Source organism: Hyla sarda, chromosome 8 (assembly GCF_029499605.1).
Source record: "Hyla sarda isolate aHylSar1 chromosome 8, aHylSar1.hap1, whole genome shotgun sequence".
Taxonomy (NCBI): domain Eukaryota; kingdom Metazoa; phylum Chordata; class Amphibia; order Anura; family Hylidae; genus Hyla; species Hyla sarda.
The window spans coordinates 26,244,781-26,264,082 of record NC_079196.1 but is presented as its reverse complement, the minus strand read 5'-3'; the positions used below and the strand labels follow the sequence as shown (position 1 = coordinate 26,264,082).

The following is a 19,302-nucleotide window of genomic DNA, read 5'->3' as shown; positions in this document are numbered from 1 at the left end:
GAGGATAATATATCTCACATACCGCCCAGTTCAAATATGGGTTACACAAGGTATTTTACTTTCTCATATATATAGCTTCAAGTCAAGTATACAGACCAGTGGGTGGAGATAATTTTACTTATTTGAGCAGCTCCCAGCTTTTAAGTGTCTATTAAACAACACTGCTATAAAACTCCACCATCCGCAGCAGGGATTCTTCACAGAAGGTATAACATTTTATTTAACTGTGTGCATTTTTTTTAACCTTCTGTTTCCCAATAGCTCCCAGCAAACAATTCCCAGATACAGGCTCTCCACCAGTTAGTATATCACACGCCACAGGTGTATCTCCTACTACTGGGTGACTTCTCAAGTCCTATCTTTTCAAATTTATATACTGTACAGGCGTTGAATCCAAACACTTTTTAGCGTAAGATATTGCTACCCAGACACTCCACACGTCACATTAAGGGATTATTTTTTTTTTTAATAATATACATTTTTCCTTAGTTTAACCTTCTGTGACCCAGCAACTCCACCAAACATTTTTTCCCCCACCTTTTATTTACAGACTCTCCAGTAGATAGTATATCACACACCACCAATATATCAACTGCTGTTGGATAATTCATCAGACTCTGCCCATTCAAATTCCAGTCTGGGCTACACAGTGTATTTCATATGCTCCTATAGAGCTAAATATCAAGTAAGCAGGTCAATAAATGAGAAGACAGTTTAACTTGTTTAGGGATATACTGTGCAAACATTCAATTCTGACTCTTTTAAGCAACCATTGTATATCACTACTGCAAACAGTCCACATTTAGGAGTTTTTCCATAAGCTCCATTCAAACAACTACTGAGCTCTGCACATTCAGATTCCAAAGAAGCAAGTCTGGAAAGCACAAGGTGCCTTTAAATATTCATATATAGCTGCTTAACAAGTGGGAAATATCAGAGGGCATATCAACACTATGGGGTGTATTATCCCCATTCACAGCTTAACCTTCTTCCGTCAGTGCTTTCCCCCCCAGAGCCTCCCACACTCCGGGGCTTCCACGTCAGTTCAAACCCCCCGCCACCTGACTCTTGCTCCACAGCTCTGCCCCTCCACCTCTTCCAGCAGCTCCAGCTTCAGCTCCGATTCCGGCCCAAGTTCTGGCACCCGCTCCCACTCCAGTCCTCTCTTGTGTGCATCCGTCATCGCCACCGGGACTGTGAAGTTGTTCCCCCCGGCGGTCGCAGCCTCCTCGGGCTTACTGCCCGCAACGGACCGGCCCCATCAGCTCCAGACAAGCCAGCAGGTTAGCAGCATGATGGCATGGAGGAGAGGAGGAGCCTCCTAGCCTCTCCTCATGACGTCACTTCCCCACCAAGACTATGGGTGTTGGCTACATTTTTAGTTCCCTGTCCGCCACACATAAATTGATCCCTGTTTTAAAATGTATTAAAATTTCATTTTATATATATATATATATATATATATATATATATATATATACAGCAACAGGAGAATACAGCAGCACACTGCTAGCACAAAGATAGCCAACTTGGAGGTAGCCATTCCCCCGTATGTGTAATACAACCAAAGGATAAATTGGCCAGCACTATTGATCCAAACTATTGTAAAAACCTGGCTTGCAGGTGCAAGCTGCTGGGCTAAATATACAGCAACAGGAGAATACAGCAGCACACTGCTAGCAAAAAAGATATAGATGAAACATGAGTATATAGATAAAACATGAGTATATAGATAGAACATGAAAAGCTATACAGCTGTAATGCAATAAATGAAGATATGAAACTATGAAAATATGAGGTACTTAGCTTGCAAATTTGGCACCAAATAGCGTGGACCGTCCCACCACGGTAAGGTGACCTCATTCTGGGACGGACCCTTCACTGTGTACATGCCTCTGTGTGAACAGCACAGCAGGCATGCAAGGTTTGAAACATCCAAGGTACCTTATAAACACCTAATAGAGGTGGGTGGGGTGCAGGAGCCAACATGGAGGTAGCCACTCCCCCGTATGTGTAATACAACCAAAGGATAAATTGGTCAGCACTATTGATCCAAGCTATTGTAAAAACATGGCTTGCAGGTGCAAGCTGCTGGCCTAAATATACAGCAACAGGAGAATACAGCAGCACACTGCTATATACTCATGTTTCATCTATATCTTTGTGCTAGCAGTGTGCTGCTGTATTCTCCTGTTGCTGTATATTTAGCCCAGCAGCCTGCACCTGTAAGCCAGGTTTTTACAATAATTTGGATCAATAGTGCTGGCCAATTTATCCTTTGGTTGTATTAAGAGTAAAAAATGCCAAAAGGATTTTTAAAAATGCCAAACTGAAAAAAACAAAGTGGAAAAAGAATTATGCGATTTCTCATGGATTTAAAGCTAACATCTGGCCACAGTGTTTTTTCAATGAAAAAACGGCATGGGGGCAGTTTTGGTGTTATTTTGGGGAAAAAACACAAAAAAAAGTAAAAACTTAGCCTGCAATTCAAATCATAACCACTGAGTGATCACATGTAGATGCATACAGAATAAACATCTCCTGACAGAGTATTGCAAAATCATGTTTTTTTTCAAGCTAGTCATCTCATGAAATACATTTTAGTATATTTGAGCCAAGAGGAAAGGTAAGAAAGAACACATCTATACTTCTACCTGAATAAAAAAAATCATAGCTGACATAACTTACTCTGGACATGATATGTTCACACAGCCAACAGATATACAATCACTTAATCACATGTATAGTACACTGCAATATTATGAAAAATGAAAACAAAGAAAACCCAGCTCGGCAACGTTACTTTAAAACCTTGGAAAGGTGTTCCAGATCCGACATGAACAAACAGGATAATGGACTGGAAATGAAATCTGAAATAAATGTCAAAGGTTTTTAAGTAACGTCGCTGAGCTGGATTTCTTTGTTTTTCTTTGACTGTCAGTGTTGACCTGCACGTATCCGAGCTGCGGCCGCCCAGTGGTGGATGAGCTGGTGGACTACCTACTTGTACTGCAATATAAATGTATTGAAGTTGCATAGTTCAAAGGGCCTAGATATATTTCTGAAGTGTAATAACATTACAGGTTATACTGTAGATATTAGCTTTATAGGGACAGCACATTGATCCAGGGATTTATTCTGATAGCATATTTGGAGTCAGGAAGGAACTTTTACTCCTGGTCGGGGGCAATTGGCGTCAGAAAGGTTGGTCCCTAATTCTGAATGAACAAAGTAGGGACACAATAGAGATATAGGTTGAACTTAGGTCCAAATATGGCCATCAGAATAAATCCCTGTATCAATATTCTGTCCCTATAAATCTAGTATCCATAACCTCCAATGTTATAAGTCCCTAGAAATGTGTCCAGGCCCCTCCTAATATCTTTTATTGAGTTCACCTTCCTCTGTTAGAGAGTTTCAAAATCTCACTGCTCTTACAGTAAAGAATCTCAGTCTGTGCTGGTGTAGAAACTTTCTTTCCTCTAGGCATACTATCACTTTTCTGTTCTCTTATTATGCTTTATTATAGATGCACAATCATGTCAGTCATGGAGGCCTACAGAAAACTTGGGCAATCTAAGAATGGGGAAGGGTAAGGGGGGGGGGGGGGTATTTGGATGCCATAGGTGACATTGATGTGACATCAAACCGCCTTGATGCATCAACATGTAAGTGGTTAAATGGCCAGGAGTTAACTGAAAAACAATATAACATTTAACATAAACTCTTGCCGCCATTCTTCTTGAATCTATATTACAGTACACATCTGCCCAGTCAAGTAAAAAAACAAGAATTTTTTTTTTTTTCACTTTCCTTTCTTAGATGCTGGGAAATAAAATGTATTTAATTAAGCTGATTTACTTCGCTGAATTGCTTTGTGAGATAAAATGCCATCTTTTTTGCATAATAAAACAATTTGTAAGTCAAATGTGATACTTCTAGGACAAGACAATTGAATTTTTTTTTTCTCTTTTTTTCCGGAAGATGTGGAATGATTGATATTAGAGATGAAACATATGTCAACAAGACTCAAGTCTGACGTGAAAGAACAAAAAAAAAAAATGTGAAAAAATCTGATAAAAATATGTGATTTTTTTTTAACTTAAACAATCAGTAGTTAAGATGACTGAATTTTTATTATAGACACATTTCATTGTGTGATAAGTTTTTGTTTCTGGTTTAAAAAAAAAAAAAAAAAATATATATATATATATATATATATATATATATCTATCTATATATATATATATATATATATATATATATATATATATATATATCTATATATCTATATATCTATATATATATATATATATATATATATATATATATATATATATATTTACATATCTTACATTTTGGTGTCACCTCTACAGTAAATCCTGTATATATGTGTTGTATTTATTCATTATTTTTTTTTTTGCATAAACAATTATTCACACAATCAATGATCATTATATTGCTTGTCATTTAGTTGCTTTAATGCCACATTAAGCCATTATTGGGCTCGCTTCTTCATTTGCTTCAGAGTATGACCGATTATCTGCTCATGCAAATGGGCCCTTAGGCAAAGTCTGCACTACTTACATGCCTCTGATTCATATTACTGATGAAACAAAAGTAACATAAGGCTTATTGTTCGGGGACAGTCATATTTTAAGAGATCAATTGGAAAATTACATGTTGAATAGTGAAAATTGTAATGGAGCCGTATATTCATACTGTAGGTTAAATGGAGTGCTAACACAAGATGATAATTCAAATGTTATGTAAAATATATTTGTTAAGAATTTTTTATTTTTTTTTATTAAAAATAAATTATCTGTATAATAAAATAAATCAAGCTATGTTTAGAGTGAATTTAAAGGTATTGAACCACAAATAACATCACCTATCCACAATAATGTATGATCACTGTGTGTTCAACCCCTGTGACCCCAAGAGAGTATGAGGAAAAGGGTTTTAAGTCCTTCGTCTAAATAGAGGGACAGCCAAGCATGTGAGCCTCTGCTTCATTCAACTCTATATGACTGATGGGGTTGCACAAGGTTATTTTTCAAGAATTCCATTAACTTTGAATGTAGTGGAAGCATGTGTGCTTAGATGGGGTCTCAGTAGTTGGACCCTCAGTAATCAGATCCTTATATGGCTGGGGTACAAGAAAGAGCCTTTGAAAATTAAATGTAACAATTTTGAGAGTCACCAATACATTAAGAAAACGTACTAATATTTTTGTTATTTCTGTTTCCCAAGGGAGATGCATTAGCAATGCATGGGTATGTGATGGCGATATTGATTGTGACGACCATTCTGATGAGGATAATTGCGAAGGTTATATGTGTGGACCACCCAAATACCCCTGTGCTAACGATTCCTCCATCTGCCTGCAGCCTGAGAAGCTATGCAATGGGAGAAGAGATTGTCCCGATGGATCTGATGAAGGCGAAATTTGTGGTATTTTTCAGTTTCAGTTAAATTATCATATAAAAATGTATTGTCATGAAGTCTCAATCATGCTTCATAAACCGTAACATGGGGCAGGTAAGCCCTATACTGACCTTGAACCTCTTTCCCTGCCTGCTTGATCAACCTCCCTATTGGTGGCTAACAACTGGGCTTCTGTCCCGGTACAGTGCAGGGGGGCGTCAAAGTCAACATAATAAACAACCACTGTTCAGGTCGGGGACAAAGTCAATACACCAGAATATAGAAAACAACAGAAATACAAAGTAGCACAAAACAGACATAAAGGAAACATAGTATCAGGAATAGATCAGGGATCATGTACAGAGGACACTATAGATCAGTGATCATGTACAGAGGACACTATAGATCAGTGATCATGTACAGAGGACAGTATAGATCAGTGATCATGTACAGAGGACAGTATAGACCAAGGTAATGCAAATACTAGGATAACAGGAACAGACACAAAAATACTCAAATACCCACTGGTCTGAACACAGACTAAGATTAAGATATACACAAGATACAAACAAACTGACTCCTATGTTACAGAAACAAAGTGAAGCTCAAGAAACGGAACTAACCATAGGAGAAAATGGATAACACTACAAACCCAAACTCCAATCATGGAGGGACATAAATACAAAATACAAATAGGCTCCAAGCTTGAGGGGGCACACCACTTTGTGAACAGGAACTAGTTTTGGAGGAAACTCAGAATCCAAAACACATCTAAACCAACAGAGAATACATAACAAGATACTTACAGTACAGACTAAACCCGACCAGGTACACATAGTAACAGGAATATCAGAATATTTAACAAGGCTAAAAGCATAACAGGACAGAGAATTCCATGGCAAACACAAAGTGCATGAAAAGGTGAGACTAAAACTCAGATCAAATCAGCAGTACTAGATGCAGAATGAGCTGAGATTAAATAACCCGTCCGCTGAACTCACTGGCTAGGATCAATAAAGGGATACTCCGCTGCTCAGCATTTGAAACAAACTGTTCCGAACACTGGAGCCAGCACCAGGAGCTCGTGACATCATAGCCCCGCCCCTCATGAGGTAACGCCCCACCCACCATACATCTCAGGGTATCTTGGGGGAGATTTATCAAAACCTGTCCAGAGGAAAATCAGATTGCTTCTTTCTTTTTTCACTGACCTTCTTATAAATTAAAGAAGCAATCTGATTGGTTGCTATGGGCAACTCAGCAACTTTTCCTCTGTCCATGTTTTGATAAATCTCCCGGATAGAGTATAGTAGGCAGCCCACACTTTGCCACTGTATACCTTCAAGTAAAAAAACAAAAAAAAATAAACTGGTGTATACTACATTGATTCCCATCATATGTAGGTATTGCTACAGCTTTTCTTCTTGGATAAACTAGGTCAATAACACATGGTCATTTGGAGATGCCACACATGTGCCTCTTTTACACGAGCCCTATTCTACTCTTAAAAGTCCAAAATAAATAATAAAAAAGACACAATAACCCTCAGCTTTTGCAGAAGCCAATGCTGAAAGTGCTGTTGACACATCAATGGCTGTCGATGGTCTCCGCTGGGGTAAAATGCTGCTGTAAGGAACAAATATAACATATAAGCATAGATTACATCAACAAAAATTTACTTAGAAGCATTTTATTAGGTTAATGTAAAATATTTTTAGCAAATATGAAAGTTTACTGTGAATGCCGTACAAATTGTAAAAGAAAACTCTATACAAAATCATCTTAAAATGTATTTTTATAAATTCATCCTGTCCATAATCTTGAGATTTTTTGAAGAAAACATCTGAAAGGTTCTTCAAAAACCGTGAGGTATCTTTGAAGAAGCCTTTAATACTTTTAAAACGCTTGGCTTTAGAAGATATGTCAGAGGGCAGGCGAAGACACAAGACTTTAGCATGGATACATAGCATCCATAGCTTCAAATATATTATTTTATTCTAGCATGTTCAGTGGCTCCATGGTTAGTCTTGTTGTCTGCCAGAACCAACAAGGGCATCAACTATATAAAGTTTAAATCAGTTCAATGGGGTACTCCGCTGGCCCAGCATCCGGGAACATTTTGTTCCAGACGCTGGGTGCGGGCTGTGGGGGTCGTGATGTCACGGCCACACCCCTTGTGATGTCACGTCACACCCCCTCAATGCAAGTCTTTGGGAGGAGGCGTGGTGGCTGCCACGCCCCCTCCCATAGACTTGCATTGAATGGGGGTGATGTGACATCACAAGGGGTGTGATCGTGACGTCACAAGCCCAGCAGCCCAAACCCAGCGTTTGGAACAAAATCTTCCCGAGTGGAGTACCCCTTTAAGACCAGGAATCACTCTGCTGCCTGGATACAGAGGATTCGGTTATAGAACTATGCAACTGAGCATGTGCAACTACCAGCACTGGACACATTAGATGGACTTTCTAAAAAATCTACCATAGCAAGACTGATATGGTTATCTAGGGAAAAAAAATTCAATATTTAAATAAAAATATTGTTATTATTTGAAAAAAAGGCAAGCAGGTGGCCAGCGGAAAAACAACTTCAATGTTAAAATCACACACCAGTGAAGATGGATGTACAAAAGATAAGAGCAAGGAAACACAAGGCATGGTGGGTTTCATGTCGCATGACTTTTTGTCAAATGCTACATCAATAAGGCTTGTCTTCTCTTGGTGTAGTTGTTGTTGTTCTTGGTGAGAAAGCACCCTTCTTGTATTTTTTAGGTTGAGCCCCCACATATGTTCTAGATCTTTAACCCCTGAAGGACCAGGGACGTATGCGTACGTCCAAGCTCCCTGGTACTTAATGCCCATGGACGTATGCGTCTATCCCCAGGCACCCCGTGCAAATGCCCAGTGGGGTCCTGAGACCCCCTAAGCAATTTTGTCAGCGATTTGCGGCGATTCCGGGTCATAAGGGTCAGCTGGTGACCCGGAAAATAAGGGGGATCGGGGTTGTCCAAGACACGCACGATCCCCCTGAAGGGATAGGAGTGAGGTGGCAGGGGTGCCACCCCTCCTATCCCTGCTATTGGTCGATCAGAAGCAATCGACCAATAGCAGATCGGGGGTGGGGGGGGGGGTTAACATTCGGTTCCCCCGTTCTGCCCACCCACAGTAGGCTAGGAAGAACGGGGAACTGACGGGGCCCATCGGTGAAGGTCCACTTACCCATTGACAGGGGCAGCGGTCGACAATTGGCGGCAGCAGAGGATCCTACAGATCCTACAGAAGCTGGTGAGTTGCCTAGCAACATCTGGAGGGCTACAGTCTGGGACCACTATACAGTGGTCTCTAAACTGTAGCCCTCCAGATGTTGCAAAACTACAACTCCCAGCATGCCCAGACAACTGTTTGCTGTTTGGGCATGCTGGGATTTGTAGTTTTGCAACAGCTGGAGGGCTACAGTTTGGAGATCACTGTGCAGTGGTCTCTAAACTGTGGCCCTCTAGATCTTGCAAAACTAAAACTCCTAGCATGCCCACACAGCAGTTTGCTGTTTGGGCATGCTGGGATTTGTAGTTTTGCAATACCTGGAGGGCCACAGTTTGGAGATCACTGTGCAGTGGTCTCTAAACTGTATCCCTCCAGATGCTGCAAAACTGCAAATACCTGCATGCCCAAACAGTAAACAGCTGTCTCGGCATGCTGGGAGTTGTACTTGTGTACCTCCATCTGTTGCATAACTATATCTCCCAGCATGCCCTTTGGCACTCAGTACATGCTGGGAGTTGTAGTTTTGAAACAGCTAGAGGCACATTGGTTGGAAAATACTGAGTTAGGTAACAGAACCTAACTGAAGGGTTTCCAACCAGTGTGCCTCCAGCTGTTGCAAAAGTACAACTCCCAGCATGCACGGTCTGTCAGTACATGCAGGGAGTTGTGGGGGGGTCCACTGTTCTGGGACCACGGGGAGGGGGGGGGGGGGGGGCTTTGTAAACGCACATGGCCCCTGACTTCCATTCCAAACAAATTCTCTCTCTAAAAGCTCAATGGTGCTCCTCCTCTTCTGAGCATTGTAGTGCGCCAGCAGAGCACTTGATGTCCACACATGGGGTATTTCCATACTCTGAAGAATTGGGGTTACAAATTTTGGGGGTCCTTTTCTCCTATTACCCCTTGTAAAAATGTTAAATTTGGGTAAAAACCTGCATTTTGCTGATTTTTTTTTTCATTTACACATCCAACTTAAAAAAAAAGTCGTCAAACACCTGTGAGGTGTTAAGGCTCACTGTACCCCTTGTTACGTTCCTTGAGGGGTGTAGTTTCCAAAATAGTATGCCATGTGGGTATTTTTTTTTTTTTTGCGGTTCTGGCACCATAGGGGCTTCCTAAATGTGACATGCCCCCCAAAAAACCATTTCAGCAAAATTTGCTTTCCAAAAGCCAAATGTGACTCCTTCTCTTCTGAGCATTGTAGTTCGCCTGCAGAGCATTTTACGTCCTAACATGGGGTATTTTCATATTTAGAAGAGATGGGGTTACAAATTTTGGGGGGCCTTTTCTCCCATTACCCTTTGTAAAAATGGTAAATTTGGGGAAAAAAACTGCACTTTATTGAAAACATTATTTTTTTTCATCTACACATTCGAATTTAATGAAAAGTCCTCAAACACCTGTGGAGTGTTAAGACTCACTGGACCCGTTGTTTTGTGCCTTTAGGGGTGTAGTTTCCAAAATGGTATGCCATGTGTTTTTTTTTTTTTTTTTGCTGTTTTGGCACTGTAGGGGCTTCCTAAATGCGACATGCCCCCTAAAAACCATTTCAGCAAAATTCACTCTCCAAAATCCCATTGTTGCTCCTTCCCTTCTGAGCCCTCTACTGCGCCCACCGAACACTTGACATACACATATGAGGTATTTCCTTACTCGAGAGAAATTGGGTTACAAATTTTGGGGGCTTTTTCTCCTATTACCCCTTGTAAAAATTCAAAAACTGGTTCTACAAGAACATGCAAGCGTAAAAAATGAAGTTTTTGAATTTTCTCCTTCACTTTGCTGCTAAATTCCTGTGAAACACCTAAAGGGTTAACACACTTTCTGAATGTCTATTTGAATACTTTAATGGGTGCAGTTGTTATAATGGGGTCATTTGTGGGGTAATTCTAATATGAAGGCCCTTCAAATCTACTTCAAAACTGAACTGGTCCCTGAAAAATCCGATTTAATTTTTTTTGTCAAAAATAGGAAAATTAATGCTGAACTTTGAAGCCCTCTGATGTTTTCCAAAAGTAAAAACATGTCAACTTTATGATGCGAAGTATCATAGTATTTTATATGTGAATCAGAAAGCTTCAAAGTTAGAAAAATGCTACATTTTCAATTTTTTCATCAAATTTGGAATTTTTCACCAAGAAATTATGCAAGTATCGACAAAAATTTACCACTAACATAAAGTATGTTAATAATGTCACGAAAAAACAGTCTCGGAATCAGAATAAAAAGTAAAAGCATCCTAGAGTTATTAATGCTTAAAGTGACAGTGGTCAGATGTGCAAAAAACGCTCTGGTCCTACAGTGAAAATTGGCTTGGTTCTTAAGGGGTTAATGCTGACTGTTTAGTATAATGGTGACCCTACACTTTTAATACCTGTCAGCCAAACATTCAAACTAATGAAGAACAAATAAGCAAGTATGTGTGACACAGCTGAACATTCATATGTCCTCTATAAAAGGGGGAGGGGTAAGCCACTGCTAGACTCTCTGGTGGTAGCTTATTTCTCAAAGAAAATGATCATATTGCTCAACCCTTAGGCTGCGTTCACACAACAGAAATTCTGTGCAGACTTTCCCTTGGAATGTCCCCATGGAACTTCAGCTGCAGCAGAGTCCCGGGATTCTGCTGCTCTGCGCACACAACGGAATTTCCGTGCCAGATATTTCATGCACAGAAATTCCTTTTTTCCTTGTCTGCACAAAGAATGAACGTGTTCATTCTTTGTGCGGATCCCGCACGGAATGCATAACCGTCTATTAGACGGCACATTCCGTGCAGTCCTAGTAACGGCAGATTCCGCCGGCAACCTGCACTGTATGTAATGTCCGCACAGAGATTTTCTGTGCGGACATTCCGCCATGTGAATGCGGCCTTGGGGGAGAGTCAGTAGGCCACAATGCACTTCAGACAGTCCACTGAAATCAATGAAGATTGTTAGTTCAGCTGACTTTTATTTAAAGTTTATCTAAAGTTTTAGTATAAAGATACTTAAACTGCAGACAACAAGATGTCCCCAAGAATCCATGTAAGGTCCATGCAATGTTTTGTATTTCTGCTTTTGTCAACAGTGTATCCGGTCAGGTTGTTCTTAGCTTAGTATCTCAGTTTTATGGAGCTTGCAGTACAGCGTTTCATGACCCCCCACCTCCATTCATCGACTCTTTACAAAAAGTTATTTATGTCTTCAATATATGATTTGTTCTCACTCTTAACCTCTAATTTTCCAATTGGAAATTATCAATCACCTCCACTAACCCGCATGTACTTTAAACAAGGCCTTTCTAACTTTACATGCATTCTGCCTGTCACTAGCAATAAAGACTGTCATCAGAAGCTAACCTTTTCACTAAAACACTTCCCTGAATTAGCCTTTTTTCTTTCCTTTTTTTGTAACAATTTAAGGTCCTGATTTTTAAACCCATTTATAGACATGTAAAAAGGCCTTTTTATTCTGGAGATATGGGTAATTTTTACCTGTCAGAACTAAAGAAGATTAAAGTTAGAATAATAAAAAGCAGCTGATGGTTCCCATTGAATTTAGGTTTCATGCACCTCACAGAACAACTTATATAGTGACACATGGATTCCCTGAGCCATAGACACTCTGTATGCTGCCATATGGTGCCTCTAAATAATATAGTGTTACGTGGCCCAGAAGCATTGAATATCTCCAATTTGTAGCTTCTGAGGGGTCATGGACAGCACTGATAGACTTCTGTCAGTTCTGTGTTATGGTTCCACATAAGTTTGCGCTTGTATGAAGCTGTAATAGGACCTTATGGCCCTTTAAATAAAAACAATAACTTTCAGTGAATACAAACCAGATGATCCTTGATTTAATGAAGTTGTACATTCCATTATAAGGGGCTCTCCAGTGAAAGTAACAACCTGTGTATGGTGCCAAAAAGTATAACAAAACACTTTACTAATATAATGTTATTAGTCAGACTTCCTGGGTCTTTCATTATCAGCTGAGCTGTCTGGCTTGTATATGTGATGTCCCATTACACTCTCTTAACACAGATATCCCATCTCTGCTCCTCTCTCCCCTCCTGTTTTCTCAGGACAGAACCAGTGATGTGAAGAGGAGGAGTTCATATTTCTGCTCATTATATTGTAAGAAGGCAGGAATCCTTTCTCTGTCACGGGTGTTTCCATCAGAACAGGCTCACTGCTTTTTATCTGAGAAAGACTAACTGCTGCCTTAAAATCTAATGAGCAGTAATATGAACCTGTCATCACTTTCATGTTGTATGAACCATACTTCATCAGGGCTGTCCTCAATAACTCATCCTTGTTATACCTGGTTTGATTGATCGATTGATGATTGATCTATCTATACCCTAATAGGGAGAGATCTATCAATCAAAAGTAGTTGAGTGATGAAAAGCTGCTGGGACCACCCCAATGACTCATGGGTCAGGCAGCATGAAAATGATGAAGGTTCCCTTTAAATTGTGAGGTATAATAAAAGCCCCATGCACCTCTCTGACTGGCCTTTTACAGCTGTATACAATATGGAGCTATAATATGGCCATGTGCATGAGGCCTAAAGGCCCTTTTACATGGGCTGTTTATCACTTTAAGTGTCAGTGATCATTCGACGGTTGAGAAAAAGCTTATTTATCAGCTAATCGCATCTTTTGTGCAGCCCCCACCAAAGGTTATATGCCCTTGTGTAGACAAAGGGTGTTAGACAAACAATAATGAAGCTAAGGGCTGCACAAACAATCCGGTGATCATTCATGGGATCCGGCTGTATGGTGTATTGAGCTGATTGAAGGCTCAGTAAACATGTGCAGAGCCCATCGGCCAATGTTATCTTAAGACTACACACCAAAAACGTGAATGATCTACATATTGAAATTCAAATGTGATTCTGGAATGTTTTGCAAATTGATTTCCTTTAACCGACCTTTCTGTAAATTTGCTCTAATAATAATAATAATAATAATAATAATAAGATTAATAATAATAATAATAATAATAATAACAACAATAATAATAATGTTATGATATTATTATTAGTAGTAATAATATTAATTTATTTTTAATTAGTAAAGACATATATAGTATTGATAAATGGACCCATTAAAGGAAAAATAAGAAAATATTGTAAATAACTTTAAATCTTATGATTGACAAAATATGCAACTTTATTTGCTGTCCGGTTCTTCAGACTACAGTAGTTTTGGGTATTTTTTTAATGAATGTTTTTTATTTATCTTTTTTCTGTTCTCAGATAAATGTTATTTGAATAATGGCGGCTGCAGTCACCAGTGCAGCGTTGCTCCCGGAAGAGGAATTGTTTGCTCCTGCCCCCAGGGAATGTATCTGAGTGTTGATAACAAGACGTGTGACATTGTGGATTATTGCACGAAGCATCTAAGATGCAGTCAAGTGTGTGAGCAACACAAATATGTTGTCAAATGTTCATGTTATGAGGGCTGGACATTAAATCCTGATGGAGAAACATGCAGCAATGTTGGTAGGTGAAACATGACATTGTGAGCCATTAAGCACAAATTAATTTCCAAATTTAGAATATAGTTTTATATATGAATAAATTGTCTCACTGCACCATCTTCACTGTTTCCCCTATACAACAGTGCTCTCGGACATCCAGCGTAAATGGGGCCACACTGAAGTTCTCTGCACAGCGAGGGCCTTTTTGTCTTCCAAAATCTAGATGTTTCTATATTAAGTCTTATAAAAAAATAAAAAATATTTAAAAACTCCAGCAGTACCTTCTCTAAGACCTTACCGAAAACAAGATGCATTGTAACACAGGGGTATAAAAGAAAATTGATGCTAAATGCTTAAAATTTGATGCTAAAGTCTGCCTTTGAATATGCTACAGTCTTAGAATATTCTGTGTGTGCCTGCTGTAAATAAGACACAAGAGGGAATTCATTATAAATTTAACCCTTGAGTTTTGGTGGCAAATTTTGGCAAATATTTTGCTCAATAAGTGAATTACACAAACAATTGGTGGCTTTTTCACTTATAGGGGTTATCCACCATAAGGTTATTTTAGTATGCACCTGGCAGACAGTAATGGACATTCTTAGGAAGGACCTGCGCTTGTCTTGGGCCTAAATGGCTATGTTGTGAGATTACCATAACACTGTTGCTAGCTTTTTGTGAACTGGTATTTCCTGTTTGACTTTTCAGTTTTTGACTGCAAATCCCATTATTCCATTTTCCTCCCTCCCACACATCAGCCACCCCACCCTTGAAACATAAATGAGCTGCATCCATTCAAAAGACCTGTGGTTTTCAATCAGGGTGCCTACAGCTGTTGCATTAGTTGCAGATTGATCCCTCCCCCCATTGAAGCTTACAGGCTCCCTGTCATCAGCTGACTAATGAGTCAGGTCTCGGCTGCATTGCAACCTGGGAAAATTCTGAGACAAAAGTTGTTTTGTATGCTGTTAAAAATAAATATTGGGGTGAAAATCACATAAGAATTGTGAGAAAACCATCAAACACAGGTACAGACACTATATTATGAACTACATTAACTTTACAGCCCCTGTAGCATAGTCAAATAAAAAAAAAGAATCCTGGAATGCCCCTTTAAGTTATTTTTGGAAAACTTTTTAGAATGAATTCAAATGTGCTTGGACTTTTGTAGTGTTTGCTGATTCATCAAATGAGGCAATTTAAATTTGTTGAAAATTTGAGTTTGCACAATTCCACAGTTTTCTGTGCAAACTCACTCCAGTGCAGACCAAACTTACTTAGATCTAAGCAACTTAGCTATTTATGTAGAACATGTGCCTTTTAACAATTGAAGGGGGAGAACACATGACTTACACCTAGGTAGATGGTGTGACCAACATGGCCGATCCTTCTCTATCTCAACATTATCTGGGGAAGGTTCTCAACATTAGAGAATCAACCTGTTCTCGATTTGACTTTTTACTAAAGTCTATGGGGACCCATCATATTTGTCAGGGTTTGTACTTAAAAGGTTCACTTAAATTTCTGGTCTTTGCTATAGAAGAATGGTTTGAGAAGCAGACACACTTATTATCTCTGTATATACAAGATCATCCTGCGTGAGTCATGTCTACAGACACATTTATCATTTATAATCAATTATATCTGCAGAAGGGATAATCGAATCAACTTTTCCTCCCACCAGCTACTGAGTCATTTCACCACCACACTAAGGTGAAAGCGATTCATCTCAGAGGTGAAATAACCATCAAAGTTCTTCTTTAGAGTTTGTGTATTTTTTAAGAAAACAAAGAGTTTTGCTCCGAAGGCAAACAGCTTGAGTCCCATAAGAGCAAAGGATTGGAACAGCTCGCTTTACAAGAAGAGATGAGGAAAACATAGGGTGAATTTCCTATTCATGAATCATAGTGCCTACAGAAAAGACAATGAAGGCTGAAATACACATCTTCATTGTATATGTGGGATATTCAATTTCGAAATAGTAACCCCTTCACAAAAAAAAAAGAAAAAAAAAACTTTACATTGCAGAACTTTCAGAACTTTCTTCATACAAATGTATTCTGCACCATCCTGATCCCCGGGGTTGTCTAGCAAAAACTGTATTGCTAAAAACATACCTAGGCTGCCTGCTTTACCAAAAAAAAAAACAACTATACTTACCTCTTGCGCTTTCCCGGTGCCTTTGATATCACTGCTTCCAGTGTCGGCTGAACTTCTCTACCTGGTCCTGGGGCTCAGGATGTTATGTTGCGGCTCAGCTGATCACTGGCCACATATTGGGCCCTAAGACCAGGAAGAGGAATACGGTGGAGAGCAGGGCCATGATCAATATGTCTTATTCCCACTCAGCCGATCACTGGCCACCTAATGGGGCCCAGGACCAGGAAGAGGAACATGGTGGAGACCAAAGCCATGATCGATACTTCTTATTCCTGCTCAGCCAATCACTGGCTCAGACGGGACACTGTGGCAGCCAGTAAATGGCAATTTGATGCCCTGGGCCCCAGGAGCAAGAAGTGAAGTGCAGCTGACACACTGTGAGCAGTGACTGTGATCTCGAAGTCACTGGGTGAGCATAGGTTATATATATATTTGTTTTATAATAAACAGAGGAAGCCTGGGCATGTGTCTTAGGAAAGCAGTTTTCACTGGACAACCCCTTTAACATTACTCCTCAATTACTGGCCTTATCTTAATACCTGGTGGGCTAGGCTATTCCCATATGGGGTGGTCCAGTAAAAAAAAACTACTTCTATTTCCATGGGATAGGGAATGATTGTTGATTGTTGGGACGGTTTGACCACTGGACCCCCCCCCCCCTCAATCTCCTGAATGGGACCTAGCTCCTGGTTCCCATGCTGCAGATGGCACACACTCCATTAATTTCTATAGAAGTGCCAGAGATACCCCAAGTACAGCACTCTTCGGTGTTCCCATAGAGAATGAATGAAGTCCGTACCATCTGCAGCACACACGAGTACAGGGTCCCATTCAGGACATCACAGGGGTCTCAGCGGTCAAACCCTCCTGATCAACTAACCTGTTAATGCGATGAGTCCTTAACTAAATTGGAGAAGAAGTAAGACTAAAAAAAGCTGGATATAAACCCTCAAAGGGTTACTCCACCCCAGCCTCCGGAACATTGAGTTCCAAACGCTGTGTGCAGGCTTCCATGTTCATGCCTGCCCCCTTGTGATGTCATGGCCTGCCCCCTCAATGAAAGTCTATGGGAAGGGGGCACAACATCACATGACGGGGCGTGATGTCACGAGGGGGCAGGCGTGAACACGGAAGTCCGCACAATGTTCCGGATGCTGGGTAGCGGAGTAACCCTTTAAAATAGTGGTCTGTCCAGGCAAGTTTGGAGAACACTGCTTTAGAAGAAGTTTAATATAGATGCTATACTTTGTGACCTTCAAGAATTTCAGCTCTCAACCCAATGGAAGAGCGGCTGACAAAGAGACGTAAGAGGGATCCCAATTACCATGTGTCATTTAGAATACTGGGATTTTATATAAAAAGAGGGACCTATGGGCTTCCAGAGGCACCAAGTGGGTATTCTGCCTATATACCCCTCTAGCTAAAACCTTATTACTGACACATGCTGGATACCAAAGATGGAGCCAACAAGTCAGGTCATTCCAATCTATATCTTTTTCTCACATTAAAATATCTTGCTGATATATCCCATGAACTATGTGTTCTTCTTATATCTCCTGCTATGACCCATCTCTGTAATTATTACATGCAGCCAGCATCCAAATTACCATTTCCATCCCGTAGTCATTATCTCCAGCCTTAATGAACTTATTACTAATAATGCGCTTAATTTTATTTCAGATATGTTTGAGGCTTTCATCATTTTTTCCATCCGTCATGAGATAAGACGGATCGACCTTCATAAAAGGGATTACAGCCTATTAGTGCCTGGTTTAAGAAACACTATTGCATTGGATTTCCATTTTAATCAGAGTTTGCTTTACTGGACTGATGTGGTGGAAGATAAAATATATAGAGGTCGATTATCGGAGACATCAGGTAACATTAAAACAACTCTCTAATATCCATTGGTGTCATTACTGCACTGTATATTGACCCAAGAAATGATTGAGGGTGCTGCATTTGTATTGGGCTGTTCATAGAGGTTCTAAACAAGAATATAATAAAATATACATTAATATAGTATATCATATGTAGAATGTTTCTTGTTATTATATAAGCAATCCCCACATGAAATCATGTATGTCTTTTGCTCTATAAGAGCACTATATGCATACAAGTGTCGGGACACCTACATATTACACCTGCTGATGTCTATAGGGCATCCCATTTTAAATCCAAAGGCATTTATATGGAGTTGGAAGGATCAATATTCTCGGAACGTAGGTAAGTTGTCTGTAACAGGAGGACACATAAGTCTGCATAGGTGCTGTATACTCAATAAGAAAGCTTTAGATCAATGAAAATATGAATTGGAAAATTGAATATAGTCTTTAACCCATTATTGTCATAGGATTTAAATGTATGTCATGATGTCGTTGTACTTAATGCACCAGGACAAACATTTACGTCCTATACATGAAGCGAGGACAGGAGCTGCACTCGATTCATGCACGGCAGGTCCCGACTGTCATCAACAGCCAGGGACTTGCCGGTAATTGAGGACATCAACGATCGCACTGATGTACGCCATTAACCCCTCAGATGCCGAGATCAGTACTGATCATGGCATCTGCGGCAAAGTGGGCATTCTAATGGCTGATCGGATCGGCCGCGGCACGACTGCTGGGATCCCATCAACCAAGATGGCGAATGGAGGTCCACTCTCCTGCCTCCATTGCTCACTCAGGGTTTTCTTCTCTGGTCTGCCTTTGAGCAGACTAGAGAAGAAGATTGCCGATAATACTGATCAGTCCTATGCTTATACATAGCACTGAATAGTATTTGCAATCTAATGATCGGGAACATGGGGACATAAAAAGTGCAATAACTAAATCCCGCCAATAAAAATTTAAATCTCACTTTACCCTAGAAAGGGTTATAAGAAATATAAAAAAAAATATTAATAAATATATTTAAAAAAAAATGCATAAACATATTTGGTATTGGCATGTGTGCAAATGTCCAAACCATCAAAATATCATG

The 19,302-nt window shown here is 39.8% G+C and overlaps 1 protein-coding gene across 7 annotated transcripts in view; it reads left to right on the top strand.

Moving 5' to 3' along the window:
* LRP1B (LDL receptor related protein 1B) overlaps positions 1-19,302 on the top strand; it is a 1,569,499-nt gene that overhangs the window by 963,757 nt on the left and 586,440 nt on the right. For all 7 annotated transcript variants that reach the window (XM_056534716.1, XM_056534714.1, XM_056534720.1 and 4 more), the window contains 3 exons: positions 5,254-5,454; positions 13,934-14,179; positions 17,998-18,195. In XM_056534716.1, the coding sequence (XP_056390691.1) occupies positions 5,254-5,454; positions 13,934-14,179; positions 17,998-18,195 (645 nt within the window). The remainder of the gene's footprint in view (positions 1-5,253; positions 5,455-13,933; positions 14,180-17,997; positions 18,196-19,302) is intronic.